The sequence below is a fragment of the Rhipicephalus microplus genome, chromosome 4 (genome assembly GCF_043290135.1).
Source record: "Rhipicephalus microplus isolate Deutch F79 chromosome 4, USDA_Rmic, whole genome shotgun sequence".
NCBI lineage: Eukaryota > Metazoa > Arthropoda > Arachnida > Ixodida > Ixodidae > Rhipicephalus > Rhipicephalus microplus.
The window spans coordinates 28,980,256-29,006,498 of NC_134703.1; the positions used below are offsets into that span (position 1 = coordinate 28,980,256).

General features: G+C 47.4%; 2 protein-coding genes across 5 annotated transcripts in view; one reads left to right on the top strand and one right to left on the bottom strand.

Moving 5' to 3' along the window:
• Window positions 1-26,243, bottom strand: part of Dgk (diacyl glycerol kinase 1) — a 422,138-nt gene that overhangs the window by 223,154 nt on the left and 172,741 nt on the right. The window lies entirely within an intron of this gene.
• LOC119171802 (monocarboxylate transporter 12) lies at window positions 7,617-24,636 on the top strand. 2 transcript variants are annotated; one of them, XM_075892400.1, is made up of 4 exons: window positions 7,617-7,677; window positions 20,927-21,070; window positions 21,796-22,755; window positions 24,475-24,636. In XM_075892400.1, the coding sequence occupies exons 1-4, from the start codon at window positions 7,674-7,676 to the stop codon at window positions 24,603-24,605; spliced, it is 1,239 nt and encodes a 412-aa protein (XP_075748515.1). In that variant the 5' UTR covers window positions 7,617-7,673; the 3' UTR covers window positions 24,606-24,636. The 2 variants fall into 2 exon arrangements, with proteins under 2 accessions (XP_075748515.1, XP_037278547.2); XM_037422650.2 differs by lacking the exon at window positions 7,617-7,677 and adding an exon at window positions 19,427-19,658.

Here is a 26,243-nt window from a genome sequence, read left to right on the forward strand (position 1 = left end):
TTCTTCGGTGTTTAGAAGGCCCCAGATGTCGGGTGTTCTCACCCTTTCTCAACACTGAAGATGTCAGCCAGGCTTCGAAACGTCGGGTTGCTTAAAATAAAATTTTGGATGGAGTTTTCTTTTTTTTCTTTGGTTTTCCATTACAACCTGCACGACTTCTACCGATTGTTCACCTTTGACCCTTCAAATGCTGCACGAATTGAAACGAAAAGTAAAGAAGAAAGAAAAGTGACAAGAGGCCTCAAGATATCTTAGCGTAAGTAGCACAGATACGCGCTGATTAGTGAAATGTGCAGGGCAGCGAAGATGGCGTTTTGCAGTTGCATTGACAGAGTTCGCTGAGGGCAGCGGGGTGGCACCACTGTTCAGCACTATGTGAGCGTATGTGACGCGCGAAGTTTTTTTTTTTTTTTTTTGAGGAAAGGTTTAAGAGTCGGAATGACGCAAAAATGGGGATAATTAAAGTGTGGAGGAAAAACTCATTAATCACTGCGACCATACATAGGAAAAAGAAAGCACTCGGCTCGATCAGCCTGTCTTTCTGTCGGGGCAAAATTCAATTTATTGCTTGTTTCCTTTCTCATTTTTTTAGTTTCTGCGCCTTCTTCAATTTTCTTCAATTTCTTGAATACTTCTTCTATACTTCTTCAATTTTCGTTTTCTGTTGCTGCTGTTGTATTTTTATCGTTCCTCAGAACTAGTGACCTGTCTTTGAGACACATGAGAGAAACTAAGTGAAATAAATTGTAATAGAAACTGAGCAAAAACTGTGTTGGTCGAAAGTATGACTCTCCTGCAACATTCTACTAAAGCCAAAATAACGTTAGCATGCCGCGAATTCGCACAACATGCACATGTGACAGGTGTCGGCTGGTTACTTCGCAAAAAAAACACACACACACAACGCCACCGATGCGTCAAGCGCCCCGTTTCAGTTCGTGATGACTCCTTCCATGACAGCGGCTCCCTTGATGCCGCTAGTTTCTGTGCGCTGTAACGTGATCATCGCGCCGAGTGCATCACGTCATCCAGCCAGACGAGCTAGCTGTGATGAGAAGTCGGTGGCAAACACTTGCGGAGTCAACCGGAAGATAACGAACGCGACAGGAGCCGTTTCTAATTGCGTCGCATATCCCTCGGGCTGACGCGAGAAAATAAGATGTAATATGCAGGAGCAGCGGCGCACCATCCACTAGGAACGTCGCTACTCCCAGTTTCATTATTTCGCTTGGCAAAACACGCCGCCCGCGAAGGTGTGTACCAAGGACATTGGTTTAGGCATTAGCATATCAGTAGGCACGGGTCTCCTTGCTGCGAACACAAGTAGCGCAGGGTACTTATCAAGACAATGCGCCAGACTATAAGGCGTCGTTCTAGGATGAACAGTCCACAGATCATAGAAGAAACTGTAACGCTGCCTGACTATGATCATATAAGGTAAATAGCGTACGTAATATAGACAATCGAAGAAGAAACTTCTAGAATTTATTTTGCCAACTCTTAAAATGTAAGCGCTGCGTCTTGGTTTGTGCTCTTTAGGGGGATATATGTAATTCTAGAGTTCAAAATGACGAGAAACGCCTGCTTGCACTCTTTGTAGTGCACAACATCACCTACAAGACCCGCCATGGTGATCCATAGCGGCTGTGTTGCTCGACTGCTGGCCCTAAGGTCGCGAGATCGAATCCCGCAGCGGCCTCATTTGGATGAAAGTGGAATGCCTGAGGCCAGTGTACTTAAGGTACACGTTAAAGAACACCACTTGGTCGAAATTTCCGGAGCGCACCAACATGGCGTCCCTCATAATCATATCACGGTTTCGGAACCTAAAAGTACAAATTTATTATTAATATACGTCGCCTACAAGCGTTTAACCGAGGGGACGAATTAACAAACCTTCCCTTTCACAAGAGCTGTTTGCTATTGTCCAGGTGTGTTATGATATGTCCAGAGATAAGATTGGCTGGAAACGTCTCTTGCAAACATTAGTAGTTTAAGAGAGACGTGAATACAAGCCGGAATCAATGCTTATTTTGATTCAACAGGTTCGATAACAAAAATAAGAGAGAGAGGAAAAATAAGCAAACTGAGCAAGCAACAAAGAAGAAAGGTGGCACTCTCGTGAAAGCAAAACGAAACAAAGTGCTCAAATAGTGTCGTCTGGAAAAACTTCACTCAACCGCCATGAACCATCGGTGAAACGACCCGAAGGACGACGAAGGTGAAATGAAAGGCGAGGATGGAGATGGGAAATGCTGAGCAATGTCTTTAAAATACAAAACGAGCAAAGTAGTACACGTCACGCCACGTTGTCATTAAGGGCAAGGAAGAATAACTGAAGGAGAAAGTTAAACAGCTTCAAAAATCCAAGAGTACAGGAGCGCCAGTCTTCTGACAGAGGACACTGAAGAAGCAGCTCGACAGTCTCGTGACATTTTAAGACGTTTCATCTCTGCTGACGGCGTTCCCGGTGGCTCCTTAAAAACTCCTGGTCTTTTTCTTCCTTTAGCTAAGAGATGCGAATGCTGAGACGTACGTTGTTAAGAACGGTGTTGGTAACGTCCCTCAAACGATCGTATAACAGCAAAAAGTTCGCGCGCGCGTATGTGTTTGGCAGAGAGGGTAATGTGAAGCTTACAAGCCCATGAAGCTTGCAGCCCGTGTTGCCTAACCGACGCACGCAGCCTCTCAGGCCGTTGTCATCCCGTGATATCGTAGAACCCCGCAGCCGCTTCTATACGAAGTGCCCACCGAATAGCGGTTCTCGGAGCACGGCGAACGCATTATCCCGCACCGCGCATGTATGATATGCAGTCTTTTTCTTTTTTAGCAGCCCAGCGATGCGCTGAAGTGAGGCAGTATGGAAATTAGCCGCTGGAGGGTGTCGGCGTCACTGCACGCCCAGCTGCACTATGAAAAGAACGCAGACTTCGTTGGCTTATCCTCCACACAGCTCGTACGCTTTCGTGACTTCGCGACGCTGCCACGGGATAAAGGCCGGAAAGGGGCGGTTTTTGCTACAGTGTGCAGGGTATGCCAGAAAACGGCCACGGGAAGAAATAAGTCCTCTTTTCCGCCATCTTGCTACTTTTATTGCGATAGCAGTTATATGGACACTCTCGATTGTTGGATTTTGCCGCCGGCGTCGGCGTCACTCGCCGTATATGTATACGTATCTATATATATGAAAACGCAAGAAAAAAAAATCCAGAAAAAGACTCCGGCGCGCGGAATCGAGCGTGGGACCCTCGCGTAGTGAATGCGAGGCATTAACCACTAAGCCACCGAAGGGCACCTTCTCCAACGTTCAAAAGGCAAGCTATTTATATCTAACACTTACCGCTATTGGCGGGCATCTCGGGGGAAACTATCGTGTTTTCATCATTATCAGCAAGACGGCCTACACCATAGTTGCAGCAGATGGAAAGTAGCGGCAGCCCCAGCAGCAACAACAGTCACTGAAATATTTTTATCAATGGCCTTCAAGATTGTAGGCGTGCTTGATTCAACTGGGCCCCACTAGACGGTACGATTTGTCCAGTCCAATCAGGCGAAAATTTAATTTTTTTTTTAACCATTTGTGCCATTCCCCATAGTAACGTCCGGCGTTTTTTTTTTTTTTTTTGCGTGAATAGACCAGAAACAAACAAGCAGCATTTTATTACGTTTCTTGATGCATGGATTGTTCTTCATTTAGTGCAGATAAACCGATTACTAGTGAATATTGCTAGGTGGTTTGTCTGACGTCATCAGAATCATTTTGCGAACTTCCTACTGTGGCGCATTCGTTCTCGTGCATTTACCTTATTTTCTTAATAATATTGTAGTTTTAGACGTTGTCACGCATTGAGCTTCCGTTCTGACGTCAATTGTTATTTGACTTCAGTGACCTTTTAAGTTCGTAGTCACTAAGGAATACGAGAACTACCATTTATAGCTTTGAAGAATGGGAAAGCGCCTCCTTCAGGAAAAGGGCAAGTTTCAAGTTTTTGCTAGGATTGGCAATAAAGTACGAGTAATAATGTAGAGATAATAGCGCCGTTACCAAGAACAATTGCCTTTGTACATGTATGTCATGAAACATCTCTCCGAACAACTTCCAACTTCCTCACAAGTAATGCTGTCAGTGCTCAGTCGGAAACTATAATAACAGCACACTATATATATATATATATATATATATATATATATATATATATATATATATATATATATATATATATATATATTACACTCGTCGACAGTAGATTTAAATGCATATAATGGTGACGACACACGTGAACAAGTGAAAAATTTTCTCGCCTCTTTTCAGAATGAACGAACGAATGAATGAATGAATGAATGAATGAATGAATGAATGAATGAATCGGAAAACACATCACTGCACTGATCAGCTAGCACATATTCTACCTGATGAAGCTTTTCTGTTTACGTCTCCATTGCGGTGCCAGATAAAATTAAAGTAAAAATAAAATCAAGACAAATAAATAACAGGGAAAACATTTCTGGCTTAATAGACTTAAAGGATGAGATGCATGCAGTAATATGAATGATGGAGACATCCCAACATGCAGAGTCAACGGAAAGTTATAAAATATTAGCACCGAAACATAACTGTCAGCACATAACCTTTTAACTGTCGATCAAGTTCTCAAAGATACCTTATTTGATCTGACAAACATGACCAGCAAAAACGCAACTGCGACGTTGACGGTGATGGACAAAAAGAGCGAACTAAAACAACAAGCACGCGAAAAAGAAAGGTGACTTTAGAACTGACCTAATGTAATGCAGATGTTGAATTATCTTGCTGTACAATCTCACCATGTTGTCTCACCGACCTCGAAAATACGCTGAAACCAAGATACACATGGCGGAGCAGCTCTAAGTGTCGGTAGACGTCCACAATCGCTGTGCATACCTGAGTATAAAGCGACTATTTAAAAAGCAGTATTTCTCATTACGAAAGCAAGATGCATTCTTTTTTCAAGGCACGAGCGTTCGCTCGATATTTATGCAAGAACACGGTGGCGAACGCAATAAGAAGGGACAGTGAGAAACAAGCAGAAAAGCAAATCGCCACTCAAGATAATCACGGCACGAGTGCTTGACAAGCCCGCGAAGACATTAGGCAATAACGCCGCGGCTTCTAGGCGGTTGGCAGCCTCGCGATACTCCGGTGCGGAATCTCATGCCTATAAAGGCGGCTATATAGGCTACCTTCGCTTTTCTTTTGCACCGCTTTTTTACCGAGGTACACCGATGCGCATGACGCAAGATTGGTGCAGCACTGCACGGCTTCGGTGCGGGCTAACGTCGGCCAGACCCGCGTACCCACGGTATGAGAGCCAACAGGAAGCCTTCGAATAGCGTACGCAGAGCTTAGTGCTAGCGTTCGTCGCCACTGCGCATGCGTCATACGTTATCCTGCCGGGTGCGCACGTTACACGTAAAAAAAAAAACAGCGTGTAAACGCGCCCAATATCATGAGTTGCTCGTCGCCAAAGCGACGATATAGCAAAGCACGGTGGGTGGATCCGACATGCAGAAAACAGTGAGTGACGTCCTCACTAGTATATCCGAAACCGATTCCATGTTTGCTGGTGTTGCAGCATAGGTTTGCGGCTCCTTCAAAAGGTGGTCCCCGTGTTGCATTTCATATTGAGGGCCACTGCACGGCCAAACAATCAACGCCAACGCTACGAACACTTTTATAGAACCTTCTCATACGAAGGCTCTCGAGGCTCATGAGCTGGTGGCAAACACATCAGTCAGAATGCGTAAACTGACCTAATCGGAGGCTGCACTTACAGAGCTTTTCGTCCATGCCATTTCTGATTGGCAGGCAGCTTTTGCTTGGATGGCACGTCAATTAGATACAATTCGCTCGTTGAAAAGGCCTTTGAGAATACAGAAACTTGTCGGTAAGACGAGAGCCGGTAAGAGGAGCTCCTGTATCACCCCATTATTATACGAATGTTAGTCGACAGGCTTGCGGTGTTCAAAAGTGACAAACAGAGAGTTATACGTGATATATACGTACAATCTTGGTCCCATCTCTTTTCGCGCTTTCTTCTCACTTTTCTTCTCCCCACTTCATAGTATACCATTCAGTCCTGTACCAACCTTAAACATGAGCCTTCGTAACCAGCTCGATGGAAGTCGCATACATGTGGTCGCCGGAACCTCACGTTGGTTCAATGCTCATGTTTCCCTTTCGCGGATTTCCTTCCTTCCTTCCCTGCGACAGGGGGTCATGAATGCAGTAACCCGTATTGCCTGTACAACATAGCGTTACCTTATGTCTTCCTAACGATCACCACTTCCCCTTTTCGACAGTTTGCATAGCTGAGTGGAGTGGAACTTTTCATCCTTTTTTTTTAATTATTCATCTACCCGGCGACGCCAAACCACTGCAATAAGAGCCAACTTTCAATTCCACACTATGGTTGAAGCGTCACGCACATAAATCTTAGTTTTTATTCTCTTACCTATGGTTTGGTTCAGCGATGCAGCGAAGCAGCTTGTGTGTGTGTGCGCGCGCGTGTGGGTGATGTGGACGTGTATGTGTGCGCGTGTGTATGAGTGTATATGCAGGCGTGCATGTGCGTTGGTGCGCACGTGTGTGGATGCGGGATGGATGCATATGAGTGCGCGTGATTATGAGTGTATGTGTGCGTGCACGCGCCTGTGTGCGCGTGTGTATGTGCGTGCGCGCGTGTGCATGCCTTACTGCCTTCCTGTCTGCGTGCGCGCGCACGCACGCCTGAAGCGGCGTGGATCAGGCTGTGCTCGAAGCCATCGACCACAGGCTGCACGGAATTAGGCTTCCTCTGCCAAGAGCAGCGTTGGCTACGGTGCTCCGCCGGGTAAACACACCGCGCGGCGGGCTCGGCAGGGGCTCCTCTGTTTGTTTACCGAAGGAGTGGCAGGAGGTGGAGACAAAAAAGAGCGGGAAGGTTTACGACCGCGCAGGGGCAAATTTAAACTCGTAAAAATGGCGTACGCGGCTGCGCTAATAAAGCACCAGATCATCAGCACTCGGGTGGAAACAAAATTGGGACAACACAAGCTGAAATCAGCACGCGCGGAAGGGGGCGAAGAATGAAGGGAAATAACAAGCTTGCACTAACGAAATTATCCCCAGAAAGCGCTGGCGTTTGAAGCTACTTAGTGTTCCTGTATATGCTACCCCAGGTACTCATTCATGACTTCTTTGCGCAAACACGTACATGGACACAAGGAAAAGAGGCAAACAACACGGGCGCAAACTCACAACTGGTTTATTTTGAACAACGAACTGTACTTATATCTTCACGTAGCCCACACGCCCCCCCATCGGTGGATCCAGGAACAAACGAGATAACCTAAAGAAAGCTTATTCAGCGCTACGTCATGATAAGAACCACAAAACAACAAAAAATTGAAGAGTTCAGGCATCTGCAGATTTTTTCGTTTTTTTTTTTGTCGTTTTGTAGTTCTTATCATGACGTGCGCTGAATAAGCTTTCTTTAGGTTATCTCGTTTGTTCCTGGATCCACCGATGGGGGGGCGTGTGGGCTACGTGGAGATATAAGTACAGTTCGTTGTTAAAAATAAACCAGTTGTGAGTTTGCGCCCGTGTTGTTTGCCTCTTTTCCTTGTGTCCGTGTACGTGTTTGCGCAAAGAAGTCATGAGTGAGTACCAACTCGCCCAACTTTCAGTACTGTTGTTACCCCAGGTAGCTGAGTTGCGCATGCCTTTTCTTGCCGCCACTCGCGCTGCTGTCCGGCGAGCGTCGTCATGTGGTGCATAATGACGTCAAACGTTCGATATCTTTGTGGCAAAGCCAGCTTTACAAGCACGACGGCGCGACTCCCACGTCAACTTGTTCACGCCAGTCTCATCAGCATTCCCTTTTCAAACAGTGAATCAGTAGTGCATGATGGTTTATTACAAATGTAAACTTGTTAGTGGTCACTAGCGCTACCGTACCCACCTAAATTACCAGCGATATCCCTTAATTCTCACGCGGTTCGCCTAATTTTCATATTGTTGCTGAACAATCAAATATTAATAGTGCTCCCCATAACTGACGCTGCACGGAAAATCCGCATGCTTGCTCGCGAACGCACCACGTTTCAATTTTACGAGCAGCACTGATTATTGATTGATTGATTGATATGTGGGGTTTAACGTCCCAAAACCACCATATGATTATGAGAGACGCCGTAGTGGAGGGCTCCGGAAATTTCGACCACCTGGGGTTCTTTAACGTGCACCCAAATCTGAGCACACGGGCTTACAACATTTTGCGTCTCCATCAGAAATGCAGCCGCCGAAGCTGGGATTGGATCCTACGACGTGCGGGTCAGCAGCCGAGCACTTTAGCCACTATAGACCACCACGGCGGTGCTGACGAGCAGCATTTCAAACACGCACGATTATATACCCAACACCCTATTCTCCGTCTTAAAATTCCTTCACGACTTCACCAGGGGCACGCCAGCTTACTGTGCAAGCAATGGTTGGGAGTCGCATTTACCAATGCGCACGTGTTACGCATAGCAATGGCTGACACCACTGCCCGTGACCATTGCGGTAGTGAAGAAACAACTCGGCACATCCTGTGCGAATTCCCGCAGTACTGCTCGCCGAGACAGTCGCTCGGCAATGCACTTGATCAATTGGACGGCCAGATTTTTTTTTCGGAAGAAAGAATCCTGCGACACTAACAGGACTGTACGTCTCGAAAGAAGGATATAAGGTGCTCCTGCACTTTTTGCGTTCGACTGGTTTCCCCAAACGACTCTGATCGGAACGCCGTCCATATGTGTGCATGTGTAATATTTTGTTTCTATATTTGCTTTATCTCTCGCCATATTCACTTTTCGAACCTTATTTTCCCGCCCCTGCACAAGGTAGCCAACCGGTTCTTCGATCAACTTAGCCGCTCTGTCTTTTTCTTTTATCTATTTTTCTCTCTGTTGTTTCGCCCTACACTGCCCCCTGGATGAACCTATAGCTGCAGTATTGGTGTTGTACTTGTCGTCTTCACCACGGACGCAGAATCGCTGTATGAGCGCAAACTTGTTCAGCGCGTGCGAATAAGACTGAGGTATGCCACCCGCGCCGGAATATCAAGCCGCATTTGTCTCCTGCGCAAGCGACGAGTAGCTTCACTGCACAGCCGCTGACATAATGGCGGAAACATAATGGCGGACCTATGCGTAACTCCACTGTCGTCGGGGGCATATACGGTAATTCTGAAGCTAGTGGCCCCACCATGTAATCGTCGCCGGAACCAATATCAGCACACATACTATAAGAACGACATAAATGTAACCGACTTCAATCATCGTCATCATCATCATCATCATCATCATCACCATCATCATCATTATGAGCACGTCCACTGCAGGCCAAAGGCCTTTCCTATGATCCGCCAATCAACCCGGTCTTGTGCTTTCTGCTGGATCGTTGTACCTGCGAACTTTTTAATGTCATCACCTATCCTTCTGTCTCCCTTTCATGCGTTTGCCTTCTCTGGGAATCCAGCCACTTACACATGAGGACCAGTGTTTATCATACCTACGAGCTACGTGCCCGGCCCATGTCCATTTATTCTTCTTGATTTTAACTATCATATCTTTCGCCCTGGTTTGTTCTCTGACCCATTTTGCTCTCTTCTTGTCTCGTAAGGTTACCCCTATCATTTTTCTTTCCGTCGCTCGCTGCGTCGTCCTCAATTCAAGCTGAACCCTCTTTGTAAGCTTCCAGGTTTCTTCTTTGTAGGTAAGTATGCGTCAGGATGCAGCTGTTATATACCTTCCTCTTAAGGATTAGTGGCAGATTACCATTCATGATTTGAAAATGCCTGCCGAATGCAATCCCCTATATCCTTACTCGCATAGTTATTTCACTCTCATGATTCCGCTGCGCGGTTACTACCTGTCCTAAGTAGATATATTACTTTACAACTTCCAGCGTCTCTCCACGTATCGCAAAGTGCTGTTCCCTGCCGAGACTGTTGCACATTAGTTTAGTTTTTTTTTTTTGCTTATATATATTCAGACCAACTCTTCTGCTTTCCGTGACCAATTCAGTAATATTGATCTGTAATTCGTCCCCTCAGTTACTCATCAAGACAATGTCATGAGCGAATCGCAGGTTTCTAAGATACTCTCCATTAACTCATATCCCAAACTCTTTTCAATCTAGGGCCCTAAAAACTTCCTGTAAACACGTGGTGAAAAACATTGGAGATATCGTGTCTCCCTGCCTTACACACTTCATTAGTCGACATTAACAGACATCAATAGTCGTACCAAACTCATCAAATGAGCTCCACGACGAACAAGAACCAGTCTAAAGCCGTGCATCATACTGCATGGGTCTTGACTTTCGTAATATTAATGCCTCAATTTAATACTTTGTGATGAAGTACTGACAGTAGTATGAGACACGTTTTGGTTCCAAGGCTTGGATAGTGCAGATGTTGGCGATGATGTAGGAATGTTTATTGCAGAAGACGTATCCTAATACAGTCACCCAGCTGTATCAGATGGTGTGCCGGGTGCTTAGCAATCAGTCACTTGGTGACGTACTTCAGCAGTTTGCGGTCTGCGCACATAGCGGCTGCGTTAGCGTCCAGACTTTGATACCATTAAATCTGCATAGTATTATCCACCGAGAGTGAACCCACTAATGACAACTATTACAATTTTCTCGCCAAAAGCAGTATTACCCGAACTGCTTTTCGTATCAGGTCGATAAAGCTAGCAGGTTGCAGAAGCGTATAGGAACTCGCACAACTCGTGTATTTTGTTCCTGTTAAAATCAGTTTTGCCAGATCAGTTTTGGCAGAGCAAGAGCTGACAGCAACATAAGAGGTTAAAGGGAGAAGGAACAGCAAGAGAGAAGGCAGGGAGGTTAACCAGGCACGTGCCTGGTTTGCTACCCTACGCTGGGGGAATGAGAAGGAGGAGTATAAAGAAGAGGGAGAGAGGAAAGAGAAGGAAAAGCGAAGGAAAAAGAGTCAATACATGGGCTGATAAGACGTTCTAATGAGATCGACGTAATACAGGGCAGACCTTTACGGGCACAAAGGTTTCGTGCCCGTAATACAGGACACTAAAACATTTGCTTTGCAATAAAGTGCGGCTGACGAGGATTTAGAAAAATTGCTGTTGGCTCACACCGGCTTTTATTTGCACCACCTTGATATAAATACCACGAAATGTCGCAGATAAACCTTTAAGTTTTTGAGAGTCTATACAGCTCATTCATCATTACGTCTACGTTGTAGAAGGGGGAGGGGCACAGATTGAAACAGAAGAGAATGGGGAAAGGAAACGCGATATCACCTTTGCGAGTGTAGTTATACGCACGGAGGCCCACCTGGTACATCATAAAGTAATTCGTCGGCGGGCAAGTGCTAAAGAGAGGGATAGTTACAGTAAGGTCTCGTAGGCCCGTCGAGTTGATTCGAAAGGCAATATCGAAGGCACGGTGCTGTGAAAAACTGCAATAAGAACTGCTAACAGACTTAATAGTGATTAGGATTAGCAGCGTCCTGGTATAGTTTAGGTAAATTGAATAGTTTACGCTTAAGCACACTCACCGAGTACTTGCATGGAAGTGGTAAAGAATAGTCCTCCTGTTTTTGAAATTTACGATCAGCAGGACGCAAGTGAGCAGCAGCAATATATCACAGGCGCCTTGTGATTCTGCCAGAGCCCCAAACTACGGCTTCGTGGAAGCGGTCGGTAGCTGGTATTATTAATAAAGTGGCCAGTGAGCTCCCTGCCCGCGCGGTGGGAAAAGAGTGAAAGAAGAACCAGGTTGCCTGCCGGGCGGGCGCTGGTGTGCCGGCCTGACGCCGCTGCGTATAAACAGGCGGGAAACTAGACACAGACCATGCACCACTCCTGCCATTATGCAGACCCCGACTCGCTTCCAAAGCTAAAGGTAACAAACGGCCTCGTACACACACCCTAACGCTGCGTGGGAGGCTCGGGCCCCGGGCGCACGGCCACCGCTGGAGATCCGCGAATACGCATCGTTGGCAGCACTCTGCCGGCCAAGGACGTTACAAAGGAGAACTTACAGTTTTCTGGGCAGAAATTTGTATACCTTCACGGGAAATAGACCCATTCCTCTGCTTAACTGGATGAAGGAGTTTATTCTGATGTCCAAATTTTCGAGCATCAATCTGGCAAAATAAGCCCCGCCGCGTTGGTCTGCTGGCTAAGTTACACGGCTGCTAACCCGCAGGTCGCGGGATCGAATCCCGGCTGCGGCGGCTGTATTTTCGATGGAGGCGAAAATGCTGTAGGCCCGTGCGCTCAGATTCGGGTGCACATTACGGAACCCTAGGTGGTCGAAATTTCCGGAGCCTTCCACTACGGTGTTGTCTCTTAATTATAAGGTGGTTTCGGGACGTCAAACCACAAATATTAGCCAAAGCGGCAAAATATTGTTACGTAAGTTGAAACGTGACTACTTTCGAGTGTATTCATTCCATTCAAGAAGGCACACAGCACGCACAGAGGACAAGCCAGCCCTCTTTGCGTTCTTCTGTACGTAGAATGTCTACCTTTTGATGGGCTGGCTATGTGGCATTACCTGCAGCTGCAAAAGCGCCAACTCGGTGCACTTTAGGAGTTATCTTCAAAAGCAGGGCGGTATGGTTTCAACCTACTGGCGGACTACTTCAATGGGAGTGCTTGCAGGCGCGTTGGTCTCGAAGACTACGCCCCAATCTCATAGGTAACGTCTGCTACATGTCGTATGGTACGGTATAAGGTCCCTTTGTACCGAGGTAAAAACTTATTTGACAATCCAACACGACAAAGTGGGGCACCACGGGAGAACTAACAAGCCAGGTGAGAAGCGAACGTCGACAATATTGAAGCAAGATTCGAAAACCACATGAAATTAAACGAAGAGAATGGACTGCTTATATATTAAAGTCAACTTGTAGAACTGGTGAAAACATTCAAGGGTACGCGTGATTACAATGCACGTAGACCTCTCATATCTACCATCCCGGAACGGCATCTGGTAATCGTCTCGGCTTTTCGTCGGTTGTGTCATTCCCTTTTATTTTCTCTCTCTCTCTCTCTCTCTCTCTCTCTCTCTCTCTCTCTCTCTCTCTCTCTCTCTCTATTTGCGATGGGCAAACGGAGAAACAGTCTTAGTTTGCGTGGAATTTACGATGAATTTGTTGTCACCACTGAATAAATGCTCATCACATTCCGATCCTGCGATTTAAGTACGGTTCATTTCTTCCGATGACAACGCACTATAAGTTTTAAGTATAATTGCATATACAATGTTATCCATGTCATATGAGTCGTTATCACAAGTATATGTGGCATACGGTGATATTGCAGCTGTATATTTTTACGTGTGGACAAACGTGAAGGAAAACATAATTGTTTGAAGCCCTGATTGAAACAAAACAGAGCAAGTGAGCGTTAATACTATATTCGCTGTGAGCCCTGCAGTCTGACTCTCTACGCATAGGCGCGCGCACGAGGGGGGCAGAGGGGGCTATCACCCTCTCCCCTAATCAACTGAAGTGGTGAGGCACCAAATCTGGTTGTTCCTAAGTTTAAACTAGTGCCCATTTCGGCCACATGAATTTGCCATCACTGTGCCAGCACAACAACTCAGAGAGGCAATGGGGGGGGGGGGGGGACCACGTTTCTCCGATATTTGGCAGTTTCTGCAGCTGCGGCGTGAGCCATGAAACTCTTGAATCGCTTCGGGTAACAGATGTTATGGCACGTACACGCCCTCAGCCGAGACTCAGCGGAGCGTAAATTTTGGTAGGTCGTGACAGCGTCCACGAAACTGCGTCTCTCTATTCATGGCTCGCTTCTTTTCTCGCTCAGTGCTTGAAGAAAAGTCTGAAAAAAGCCTCGAGACGGAGCTTGGAAGAAATGCAAACGATGTGCGACGAAGCTACTTTATATTTATGCGTGAGAACTAACAGACAATAATGCCAAGGTAATTATAGAGGATGTTATTAGAAGTAATTGTAATGTGAATTCGGCGAGAGTGTTTCACACTTACCGCCATGGCAACAGGCCGCCCTGACTGGCGCTTCCACGTTTAATACACATATATACCCCATAAAGTGGATGGGGGGGGGGGGGGGGGGATAGCCGCCGTGGCATAGCTCAGTTGGTGAACATCATATGCGTAATTGGAAGGTCGCACGTTCGGTCCTTGCTCACGGCAAGTTATCTTTTCTTTTGCTTTTCTTTCTTCACATCTACATTACAATCGATCCTAATAACATACCACAATCTTCCTCTGGCATTATTGTCTGTTAGTTCTCATTTATACTGTGCCTAACCAATAAAAAAACGAGCCCTTAACGTTACACTTTTCTTTATTTATTCATCGTCCCTTGTGGCTCAAGCAAGACTAATAAGATCTGAATATGAAAAGGAAACCAAGTTTAAGGTAACGTGCATGTATTGCCCTGAAGAACGTTGCTTGATGTCCAAATGTGCGAAGAAGATAAAGCAACTGTGTAAACTCGTGGGTGACCTGTATAGTACCAGAAGATGAGCCCGCCATCTCTAGCGCATGTGAAATGGCTTTGTTTAACAATGTACGAACTTTTTTTGATTGGCTCGTCATTGTAGCGGTAGTAGAGGAGATGGCAATGTTCTCAGGGGTTTCTTAGCCTCGTATAGGACTGTCCCTGGCATTTTGACCTTAACTTTGGATGGTGCACGGGAAGCATAAAATAGGGCGAACGTGTTTCTATGACATCGAAAACGAAAATAAAGCTCTCATATCTCTCAATTTATCTCTCAATGAACATAACACGTGGTGCTGTGGAACCGCCACCACACATTGCTTATATAAAAAACAACTATCAGAAACAGTGTTGCATACTGCAGGCGAACCTGTCCTCGCTAAAATTACCCATATTGGCACTGGCACAGCGTAAAGTGCAGCAGTGTTTGGAGCCCATCACATCCAATCTGCAGTCACAAAACAGACGCTAAATATAGCATAGCTATACAGGTTGAGTAAAAAGAAGAAAAAACTACGTTGATTCCTCCCAGCACGTACTACTGATACCACAACAGCCACTAGCCTCTTAAACGCTCTGGCTCTGTCTGCTGTAGGAACACCACCACCGATAAAGCGAGCAAAGGAGGTAGGGCCACCGAGTGGAGTTACTCAGGTAGCAAGGTCAATGTCTGGAGAGACGCCCCGAAACTAAAAAAAAAAAAAAGCACGATTGAGAGACTGGCGCCATCTACAGACGAACTCGTACCACAACCTTCCCACACTTTCTAAACTACACCCTTCCGAATATCAAGGTGAGTGGCCCTGGAGCGGAGGGGTACCCACGCTTCCACACATTCCATACAGCTGTCCCTCGCGTCCTGCTGCGGCAAACTCGACGCTCATACAAATACACACGTTACCACACTGGTCGTGGGAGGTGCGACTCCCGAAGAAGTCCTTGGGAAGCCAATGGGCAATTCTGGACCAGGTCCCGCGAGCCGCTATAACTAGTGGAGCTCTAGACGAAGAGCCCTACCCACTTTAGTTACGGACAGTACTAATAAACGTTTATTCGCTTTCTCTCTCTCTCAGGTAGCAACGTCCTTCAGCGTAAGTAGTTGAATCAGCGCCACGGCAGGCGTTTCAACAGCGCTGATAGTGGCAGAAAAACACGGCATCCGTTATGAGAGATAATCTTCTCAAGCAGAGGATCAGCCAAATGCCAGCGCCGCGACTGCTACTTGGAGCCCGTGAAGATATTTGAGAGCGAAGAATGGGAGTGCTTCGCTATATTGAGTAAGAAAGCAGAAAATAAAGGACGACAAAGGAGAGACGAAAAAATGGAAGCGGATAAAAAGGAGCTCAATCCCTCTTCAACAGCGACGTGGACGAAGAAGCGAGCGCGATTATGTAAAGTACGAGGTATACGCAACAGCCGAGATATTGCTTGGTTCGATAGGAGACAAGGGATAATGATACGGATTCGGCCGGTAGAGGAAAAAAAATGCCAGAGTATGGGTAGGATTTGCACATTATCTCACAAGGGCAGTCTACGAATAGGAACGTACAAAAGAAGTGAAAGAGCGGAGAGGCAGTCGCGCAGGGCGCGAAGGGCGCAGAGCAAAGAGAAAGACAGTTTGAAGCCTCTTCCGCTCATCTCCGCCGCGGGCAGATCGAAGGCGCATGCAAGGACCACCCTTTTCCTCCTCGCCCATCTCGGCGTTGCCGTGGGGACGGTTGCCGGGCAACAACCCACATCATTACGCACGCGACCTGTCCATTTCCTGGTCGACAGGATAAACGCTTGCCGGCCCATTGGTTAGACCGGCCTTACTTTTTTTCTTCCTTCGTCACAAACACCGGCCTCGTTTGTCTTTCTTCTTCGTTCGCCCAGAGGCGAAGTAGAACGGGTGCATCCCAGCCCCGTGGTGCGGCAAGCTCGTCAGCATTGCTTGTACGCCGCGGGAGTAGCGCCGGTCCAGGAAAACGGACGCGCGATTTCCCTAGGGCAGGTATCGGTGGCACTCGTTTGGGCTTTGCCCCCAAGGCGAACGAACGCATTGACTTCGCTTGTTTGTCTTCCCGTTACGAGAGGCCGACGCGCATTCGGCGCAAGCAGGACCGCGCAGTATGTATTAGCGCGCGTCGAGCCTGGCTTATTCGGGATATATCTATGTATTTCCAACACCTGTATCGCGCTTAAACCGCGTAAATTATGATACAAAACGCGTGTTCAGTTTTAACTACATGTTGACGCTTTTCATTATTTTTAAATGATTACGTCAAGTTGTCCTAACACGTCCACTCGCTTGATGCTTGTACTAAATGTCCAACCAATGATATTAATTGTTCAATTATTCTTTAGGTAACTCTTAATTACGACACAGCGTCAAACATTCTCGCTGCTGCGCTGCACGGGCAGACATTCCTGCACACCTCAATCACCTTACAACAATGCGCCGAACTACAGTACACGGTCACCGCAACGGAATCAAAAAAGCTGATTATAGTGTCACCGAAGAAGAATGGCTATTTGGGCTAGTTGGTTTGAATTTATGGTAATAAGGGCTGCAGCGCGAGCACGAAGGTGCTAGAAGAAACAGACGAAAGGCCGTGCCTCGCCTTTCGTCTGTTTCTTCTAGCACCTTCGTTCTCGCGCTGCAGCCCTTATTGCCATGTATAGTGTCACCGGCTTCATTACTAATTTGAAGCGAAGAAAACACTTTCATCCGCGTTATTCATAACGGGGTATCTGTTGTCGCTTTTGCTGTTGCGACGTGTTCCAAGCCGAAGTGTTTCTCCTTAGGTGTTCAAGCGCTGCCACTCCTGTTATACAAAGTGCTGGCCCCGCCGCGGTGGTCTAGTGGCTAAGGTACTCGGCTGCTGACCCGCAGGTCGCGTGATCCCGGCTGCGGCGGCTGCATTTTTGATGCAGGCGAAAATGCTGTACGCCCGTGTGCTCGGCTTTGGATTCACGCTAAAGAACCCCGGGTGGTCGAAATTTCCGAAGCTCTCCACTATGGCGTCTCTCATAAGCATATGGTGGTTTTGGCACGTTGAGTCCCACATATCAATCAATCAATATACTAAGTGCTGTACAGGTCACCTATAGAATAACAAGCCTGTAAACACTATATCTAGCCTTCCTACACAATATAACGCAATACCTTTAGGGAATTGCATTCAAGCGTGGATGTCCGATGTATTGCTACAGCAGTACTTAATGTCGTAGGAGAGCTCAGTGGGGAGGCCGTGGGGTGAAGCCAGACGCTCGACCGGTTTCAAGAAGAGGGGGCGGCTCTCCGTCGTCGTGCACGCGAGTATACAAGTCTCATCACCAGCACACACATACATGCAAGCAGTCCTTGCGAGTTATAGGAACCTCGAGCAAATTAGGATGGGCCCCTCCTCGGTTATGTGAAACCTTAAGTCCTTGGCAGCAAACTTCAGCGATTCCCCACGATATCACGCCGTGTTGTTTCGAGCTGCTAACTGCGCGCAGAAAACTGCCATTATCCTCACATTTAAAATCTTTTAGATGCGGAAGCATCTTATACTCGCGCCTTGTAGTGCGCCGTCCGCGCTGTCCGCACCGCTTCTCGAACATTCGACAGCTGACGCGCGCGCATGCGCCGTCGCGCCGTCGCCCACTCTTCCACCATCTGTGCATCCCTTCCTCCTCTACACACCGCGCGTGCTTCACTCCTCCACCATCTGTGCACCCTTCCTCCTCTACACACCGCGTTCGACATCTACAATTCTCCTGATTCTCCAGTGGACGCGCATGTGGCGTCGCGCTTCGAGAACATTCAACAGCTGACAGTGCATGCGCCGTCGAGCTGTATATATACTCAAGGTCGGCGCTCGTCAGATGCCGCTCGTCGGTTGGTTTGTACGGCGCGTCGACGTCCAAGGTCGCGGTGAAATGAATTCCAACGAATCCACAAACACAATGATCGACGTCCCTTCGACCAGCGCCGCCCTTTCGCATACGTGTGTACGTGTTCACTCATTTAACACCCCCTCCTACAACCACGTTAACCAATTTAGCCATCGACCCAAGTAAGTCGCAATTTAACACCCCATTTCACAACCACGTTCACCAATTTAGCCATCGACCCAAGTAAGTCGCACTTTAACACCCCGTTAACCAATTATATGCTCCGCATCCTCCTCAGTGTTCCCCCGAGGGAAGCTGCGGGGAATTTTTTTTCTGTCCGTCACAATTTCTTGAAAGCTGCACGCTGCAATATAGATTATAGTTGTGCGACTGATCAACACTGGTGGCTATCGTGTAGCCGTGGGTGCTTCTGTATGGCCATCGCAGATATCGCAGCTGCGTTCACCGAGTACATGTTCCTTTACAACCACTTGCTCTTCCATATAGAAGCCGTCGATTGTGCTTGCGTCATACTATTTGAAGAGAAGTCCCGTTGCTACAGAGATACACTGTGGGTGAGCCATTCTTTTATTAACAAGAGACTATGTCGTGGAACAAAAAGAACGCGCGATGACCCCGAGTTTGCTTCTTGTTTAACATCGACGTTGTGCACGAGACTTCGCGCCCAACGTACGCACCCACGGGCCTTGAGCACTCGACACGGGCTATTCGCACTCTCCGACCCACATTCTCTCCTAAGCATTACCACATCCGATTCTGAGCCCGCGGTTTCACTTTATGAGTCCTTGATGTTCTAAAGATGGCTAAATAGGCTCCACGTGAAAAGCAAATGAAGAAAAGACCGAGTACTATCCTCTGCGAACGACGGCGCGTGGGGGACGTAAAGATAACATGTTTATTGTTCTACCGTGCTTTGTTTTTCTTGGGTAAAAGAAAGGGACAGGCATCGCTTAGACATCCGTCTAGCTCGTTGAAAGTTCAACACCCTCTGTACACAGCGAAACAAGGCTGATGGGCTTCTCACGCCAGCCGCAGACACCAATGGCGTGTCTGTCGCGATGGACTCCGGCCGAGCATGGCTCGTGGTGGCGGCTTGCTGCTGCATCAACGCCTTCGCTTTGGCCGTGATTCGGTCGGGTGCCATCGTCTACGTCGGCGTGGCGAACACGTTTCGGGTGACGCGCGAGGACGCCGCCTGGCCGCTGTGCTTGGCCACCCTGTTCAACCTGGCCGCTGGTAAGGCGATGCGATCACCATTCTGATAATGACGATTATGATGATGACGATAGATTCTTTTCTTAGAAAAACGAAGCATTGAAGATCAGTGATGCGATTGGGATAGGTGGAGGGTTGATAGGTACGCAGTAAATGCCACGCTCCAATGAGAACGCGGATTGCTACGATCACGCGGAGGAAATCCGCGTAGCTGAGTGTACCTACTGGCTTCGAATGGCGCTTTTCTCACGTAACACAGATGATTGGCCGTATATTTCTGTAGATGTAATCGTGTGTTGCCATGGACGGTTGCGTGCAGCATGGGAGCTACGTTTATTTACAGGTTCATTACTGGAATCGGTCGTTAATTGATGAGGGATAGAGAGCATAACAATATCTTGAGTACCAAATAACCCAAAAGACCCCTTTCAATCTTTTTACTCTCAAGCTTTTACTTTCAAAGCATATAACAGCATGCAAAAGTGGAAACGATGATTGCATAGACAGTGTCTATGTTGTCTCTATCTTAATTCCTACCGCTTTTTTTTTTTTGCGATGTTAAACGATCTACAATGAACCAACTTGCTAACCATACTTTTCTAGGCACAGGGCAGGAGACATATTTTGTTTTCTATTTTAGAGCTCATGCATATGTGCGCATTTCGTACTATTAAGCACTTCCGTGGTTCCGTTCGTGCTGGCATTCCTGAATTCTCCATGCTCCCGTTTTGGGAGGCATCTTACGACAGAATCATTACTGCGAAATATTTCAAACAATCAGGACGCTGGAGATATGATTAGCGAAGCATGTTAGCCAGCAGAAATGAGAACTTACCCATCCGAAAAGCTTTGTGAATTCGCATCTCGCTTCGTATCTATAGCGCTGTGCTCTCGACCACCAATGAGTCGTGTACAGCGCAGGGTTAATTCATTAGTATTGAAGCTGTTCTTTGTTTAGTTTACTCGCGAAACACATCAATATGCGGCAGAATTCTATAGGGAACTATAGCGAGAAAGTTATGGTTCATCAAAAGTTTGCGATATTATGGTGAAATCGGCGATATATAAAGTGCATTTATGTCATAATGAAGCACACGTGGCACGTCCAGTTTGCGAGAACCCATGAGGAACGGATTACGAGGAACGGTACACGAGAAACGGATTTCAAGTCTAGCTTAAATGGGGCACGATAGTAATCTGATACGTGTTATTAATTAACTACGTTGTTCTTCATCTCGCGAGCCTATTCTGAAAACATAATGCGCTTTTCAAAACGCACTGTCGCGCAGGTCCAGTTTCCGGCGTGCTGGCCAGGTACTTCAACATATGCAGGTTGATGAGACTTGGCTGTCTCCTGGCGTCGTTGTCGGTGTCAGTCAGCTTTTTTGCCACCGGCGTCCCGTACCTCAGCGTCAGCCTTGGCGTTTTGCACGGTAAGTTGTTGCAGCTTTATTCGCGAATAAGGTGCAGCACACAGCGAGCGAGAGGTAGGGGAAAAAAAACGACAGTGTAAATAGCTCGTCAGCTATACTTGAGGCGAAGTGGGATTACATTGTAATGTACGCAACGGCGTTTATTGCAGAACAGTGTCTGAAAACGCGCTCGAGAACTGAGGGTGTGGACGAGAAAGTCATTCGGTCTCACTTTCCCCTTGAACTTGCACGACCATGTCACTGACTAAACGAAACCCTCCGGAGTCTGATCCAGAAAGCTCGCCCAGCTCACCACTCGCTTCAGGAAAGTAGGCAGATGGACTGTAAACGGACTGTATACCGTGCTTACCTAATAGATAACATGAACCTTTCTAAAAATAGAAAGAGTAGGAGAGGAGGGGAGGTTCGCATGCGCAATGGGGGTGTAAGCGCCGCAGGGAGAGATGCCGAGAGGAGAGGGGGGGGAGAGTGCGTAGGATAGGAGCCACTGGTGCGTCGGAGTTGCGAGACGAGAAAGGGGGTGGAACCGCGTGCACAGTAAGGGTGGTCACGCCGCACACCGGATTGAGCTTGACTATAAGGCGCTTCCTATCTGAAATATTGCCCCAAATCTGATAAACAGGCAGGTCTTGTCGCTTTTATGGTTCAGCCATCGCAAGATACGGGGATAATACATGCACACAGTTTGTTTGTTTGTTTGTTTGTTTGTTTGTTTTTACGCGCAGGATGCGGTCTATCCCTCGTGGCTTTGAGCTACGCTGTCGTCAACCAGAATGTGAGTCAGTACAGAGCTCTCGCTTCCGGAATCTCCAATGGGGGCTTCGTGCTCGGCGGCATCCTCTTCCCGCCGCTTGTGCAGTACCTGTTCGACGTCTACGGAACGAGGGGCGGACTCCTCGTTTTCGGCGCCGTCATGCTCAATTCGACTGCTGCTGCCCTCCTCACGAGCAGCCCGTGTAGCAACACTCCGAGATCAAAGACCACTACAGACTGCACTGAACCCCGACTTCCAGAAGTCGGGGCAGCACTGCTTCGCAGCGATAGTGGTGAGCATCCATCGCTACGCATGAATCCGTGCTGTGTCAGCAAGACTGATCAAACAATATCGTTGAGAGACGCCAGATGCGCAATGGCGCGAGCGAACAAAGAGACTTTAAACCTTTCGAGCGAATCAATCAGCAACAACAGACGCTGTTCTTTGAGACAAGATGCGATGGTCATGTGCTTGTCCTTCGTTAAACTGCCGAAGTTCTACATCGTAGCCTACACGATGGGACAATTGTGGTTCCTGAGCACGACGTTGCTGACTGTGGTAGTGGACTACGCGGCCGATCGGGACATGCCGAAATGGGAGGCCGTGTCTCTCGTGACTCTCATCACGGCACCCGACCTCGTTGCGAGGTTCACCTCGGGGCTCGCTACGGACAAAGGTGTGATGCGAAAGAGCACCATGATGGCTGCGTGCTGCGTCGGTAGCGCGTGTTCGTACGCCATGATGCCCAGTTTCGCCACGTATTCCGCCCTGGCGGCGATCATGGTAGTCGCCGGCTGGTGCAACGGAGCTGCTGTCGCCCACATCTTCGTACTAGCAGCAGACATCGCCGATCCAGAGACCTTCAGCATGTGTCTCGGCATCATGAATTTCATCGGTGCTTTCGCGCTCCTCGAGAGGCCGCTGGTGATCGGTAAGGATCTCTCGTACCGGTTATTGGAGCCTCGTCCAACCAGTGTCTTGTTCTCACACATGAGGTATCTTTCCATCAAATCATACTATCAATTTTTATTTTACTCCTCAAGAATTTACTTCTAACGTGCCACCTGTTAACGAAGTTACACCCCGTTGAACACTAATCCAATTTAGTTCGCTACTAAGCACTGCAGAATGAGTGCCTGTTTCATCTTTTAATGCACAAAATAATTTATCAAAGCTACATATCGCTGGTATAAAAAAATTTGACATACGGCCAGGTGGTGCACACACAACGGGAAATAGCGTCCATCACGTCTCCCACTGTCATGTGAATGTCTTGTTCTTGAGCTAAAAATTTTTTATTCGATATCTGTAACAACACTGGAGTCCCCCTACCACTGCCTTGCAAGCTTGTTGAGGCTCCATATGCGCAACATTTCTCGAAACCTTTCGCTCTTGGCGTCAGAAGACAAGTTGCCATCAACGAAAAAAAAGGAAAAAGACAGTAAATATTTGTGTTAGCGACATTAATCTGCAATCTTATTAAACGTCTTCTTCCTCTGTTGTGGTTGCGCACCGATGTGTGGTTCTTGCAAGGTTCTGGCGAAGCACATAGATGAAGACGTGTATTGAGCCCATCCTCAGCCCAGAAAGCTTTGAAAGCTTTGCTGCGCTTTTTGCAGACAACTGGCCTCAGAGACAGACTTTAGTGTCTTATACTCTTTGATGTTGCCTTTCCTCTGTCGCAATTTTTTTTGCAATCTCTCTCTCTCTCTCTCTCTCTCTCTCTTCGCACCATTTCTTTTTAACATCTTTTATTCCCCTCACCCCTCTCCCCAGAACAGGGTAGCCAGCCGGTCTAAGAACTGGCTAACCTCCCTGTCTTTCCACTTTAACTTTCTTCCTTAGACAGTATGTAGACAGTCTACGCAGACTGCTTAGAAGACAGCCCCGAGCCCATGGTGTCCGAGAATCGGAACACATCTGGACGGCTTTTACGCGATGGTGCGCCACCTCGCGTCAGCTAGAAAAATCTAAAATAAACAAACGTAACAGTTGTATTTTCTGGCCTATTTCGTGTTGAAAGCAAAAACAAATAAACGTCACTCACATTGAGCGTCTGGGGAAGCGTCCGCTTGCGTGCAGACGACCATTCCGGCGAGATCCGATCTATTTGAGCGATTCGCTGAGCCGCCATCTTGTTTAGACAGCAACGTAGCCTGCATCGTATTTGTGTACGATGCGGTCATCTCGGAGCTGTCTGTTTTGCCGGCTACGTGAGAATCGAAATGGCACTTAAGATGGCCGCCGTCCATTTAGCTGTCTATTTAGCCGTCTACGGTGAGTATTGGAACACACCCCTAGATAGAGAGACAGCCCTTCTGGTTGACTCGTGTGTGAACTGGTGGCGTCACTGTGCATGTATAAATAGGTTGCTGTTTCCCGGAAATTAACATCTTGAAGTTAGCCCGTTAGGGCGTCGTCTCTTTTATACTTTTGTTTGCTAGCGCCGAATTTGTTTTCTAACGCACTTTTTAAGCTGTATATCCAAAACAAAGTAGTTCAATGACAGTCTCGGGTATGATTTTCCAGCGTGTTTTGTCCCCTGTCTTCGCTACGTGCACAATATAAAGCATCAACGTTGGTCTATTGCTCTCGGATTTTATGGACGAACTGTTTGTCACCGGATACTGCTGCATCACTTGTTTTGCAGGCTACTGCCGAGACAACCTTGGAAGCTACGACGGTGTGTTTTACTTTATGACTGCCGTAGCTCTCAGCTGCGCTGGTTTATGGGCAGCAGTGCACTATCAAGAAGATTGGAGGAAGAGACAGCTATCTTAGAGAATAAAATATGTGGATGCCTACTATAACACTTTATGCGTTATGCTTAATTCATATATAATGCTTATTTATACAGCACTTGCCAGATCACTAATTCTAGCTGGGTGACTATCTAATGGAGCACATCAGAGATGGAGCACATAAGAGACAGAAGAGTTCAACATTCCACATGATCGCCTGCAAGTTGCAGCGCAATTGCAATGTACAATAACTAGTGGTTGTGTTTAATGACATGAATTTCGAGTCACTTTTTATGCTCATGTGTTTTTTTACTTTTTTTCTTGCTGCACTTCTACATATTAACGCGATAGCGTTAAAAAGCTCGTGTCACACAATACCCGCCGCCGGCGTCGGCCCCTTTGGTTGTGAGCGAAAAATCGTCTATGCGTCTGTGACCAAAAAATCAAGTTACCGAGATAGCTGCGGGAGGCCACTACTTGTCCACGCGTGCGCGCGTGGTCACACTGAGGAAGCCACACATTCGGAAAAAAAAAGCGCTCAAGGTCACGAGGCGCGGGAGTTTCCTTGCCCTGCCACCCATGCCTGCTTAGCATCCAGCGCTTTCGTCGGGACGAGAGAAGAAAAAAAATGCAATTGCAGCATGCGACAAACCTTTGTAACTCCACTCACACTGGACGGATTGTTTGAAGTTTTGCGGCGTTGAATTCGCGAGGCAATAAGCTCTTCCAGTGAATTCGTTCCATTTTTACTTGAAAAAAAATGTTTCAGGGCCCCTTCAACGCATCTTGTTCGATAGGTGTCACGACGAAAACGAGCCCATTCGACGATAATAGCGCACGCTGGTGCAATATGCTGTGTGCGTGTTTGTGTGCGTGCGTGTGCATGTAACAAAACATATGAATAAGTATGCACTTAGCGGTTGAAGGGTGTACTAAGGGCTGGATTTCGCTGTCGCGTTCAACTCATTAAGGCGAAGCTTATGGGTCACCCAATTTTTATGCATAAATGTAATACTTGGTGTCCCCCTTGGTGGAACAGTGATTACGATGATCACACGCTGACCGGAAGATAACGGGTGCGGCCCCGGTTGAAACGGTCGTATTTCGATGGAGACCACAGAGTAGAGGCCCGTATACTGTGCCACACCAGTATGCGTTAAAAAACAGCGGATGGTCAAAATTAAATTTCCGCAGCCCTCCACTACAGCTTCTCTCATAATCATAACATGGTTTACTCAAAGCGTGCTTTATTTTAGGAGCGAAGCTCCTTAAGGCGTGGGCTGTGCGTCCCCTGTATGTAGCCACCTCTCGTTCAGTTCTAAGTATTACGCTAGCCACCGCCCGATCTAAAGGGTAAAGCCATATCCATCCGTCCATCCGTCCATCCGTCCGTCCGTCCATCCATCCATCCATCCATCCATCCATCCATCCATCCATCCATCCATCCATCCGTCCGTCCGTCCATCCGTCCGTCCGTCCGTCCGTCCGTCCGTCCGTCCATCCGTCCATCCGTCCATCCATCCGTCCATCCATCCGTCCGTCCGTCCATCCGTCCGTCCGTCCAAAAGATGCAAGATGTTATAAACTAGACGGCGGTACGTGTAGTTGATTATGAAAGATGCGAGGTGTTATAAAATAGGAATGATGCCACATATGGCGCGTGTCATCGTTCGATATA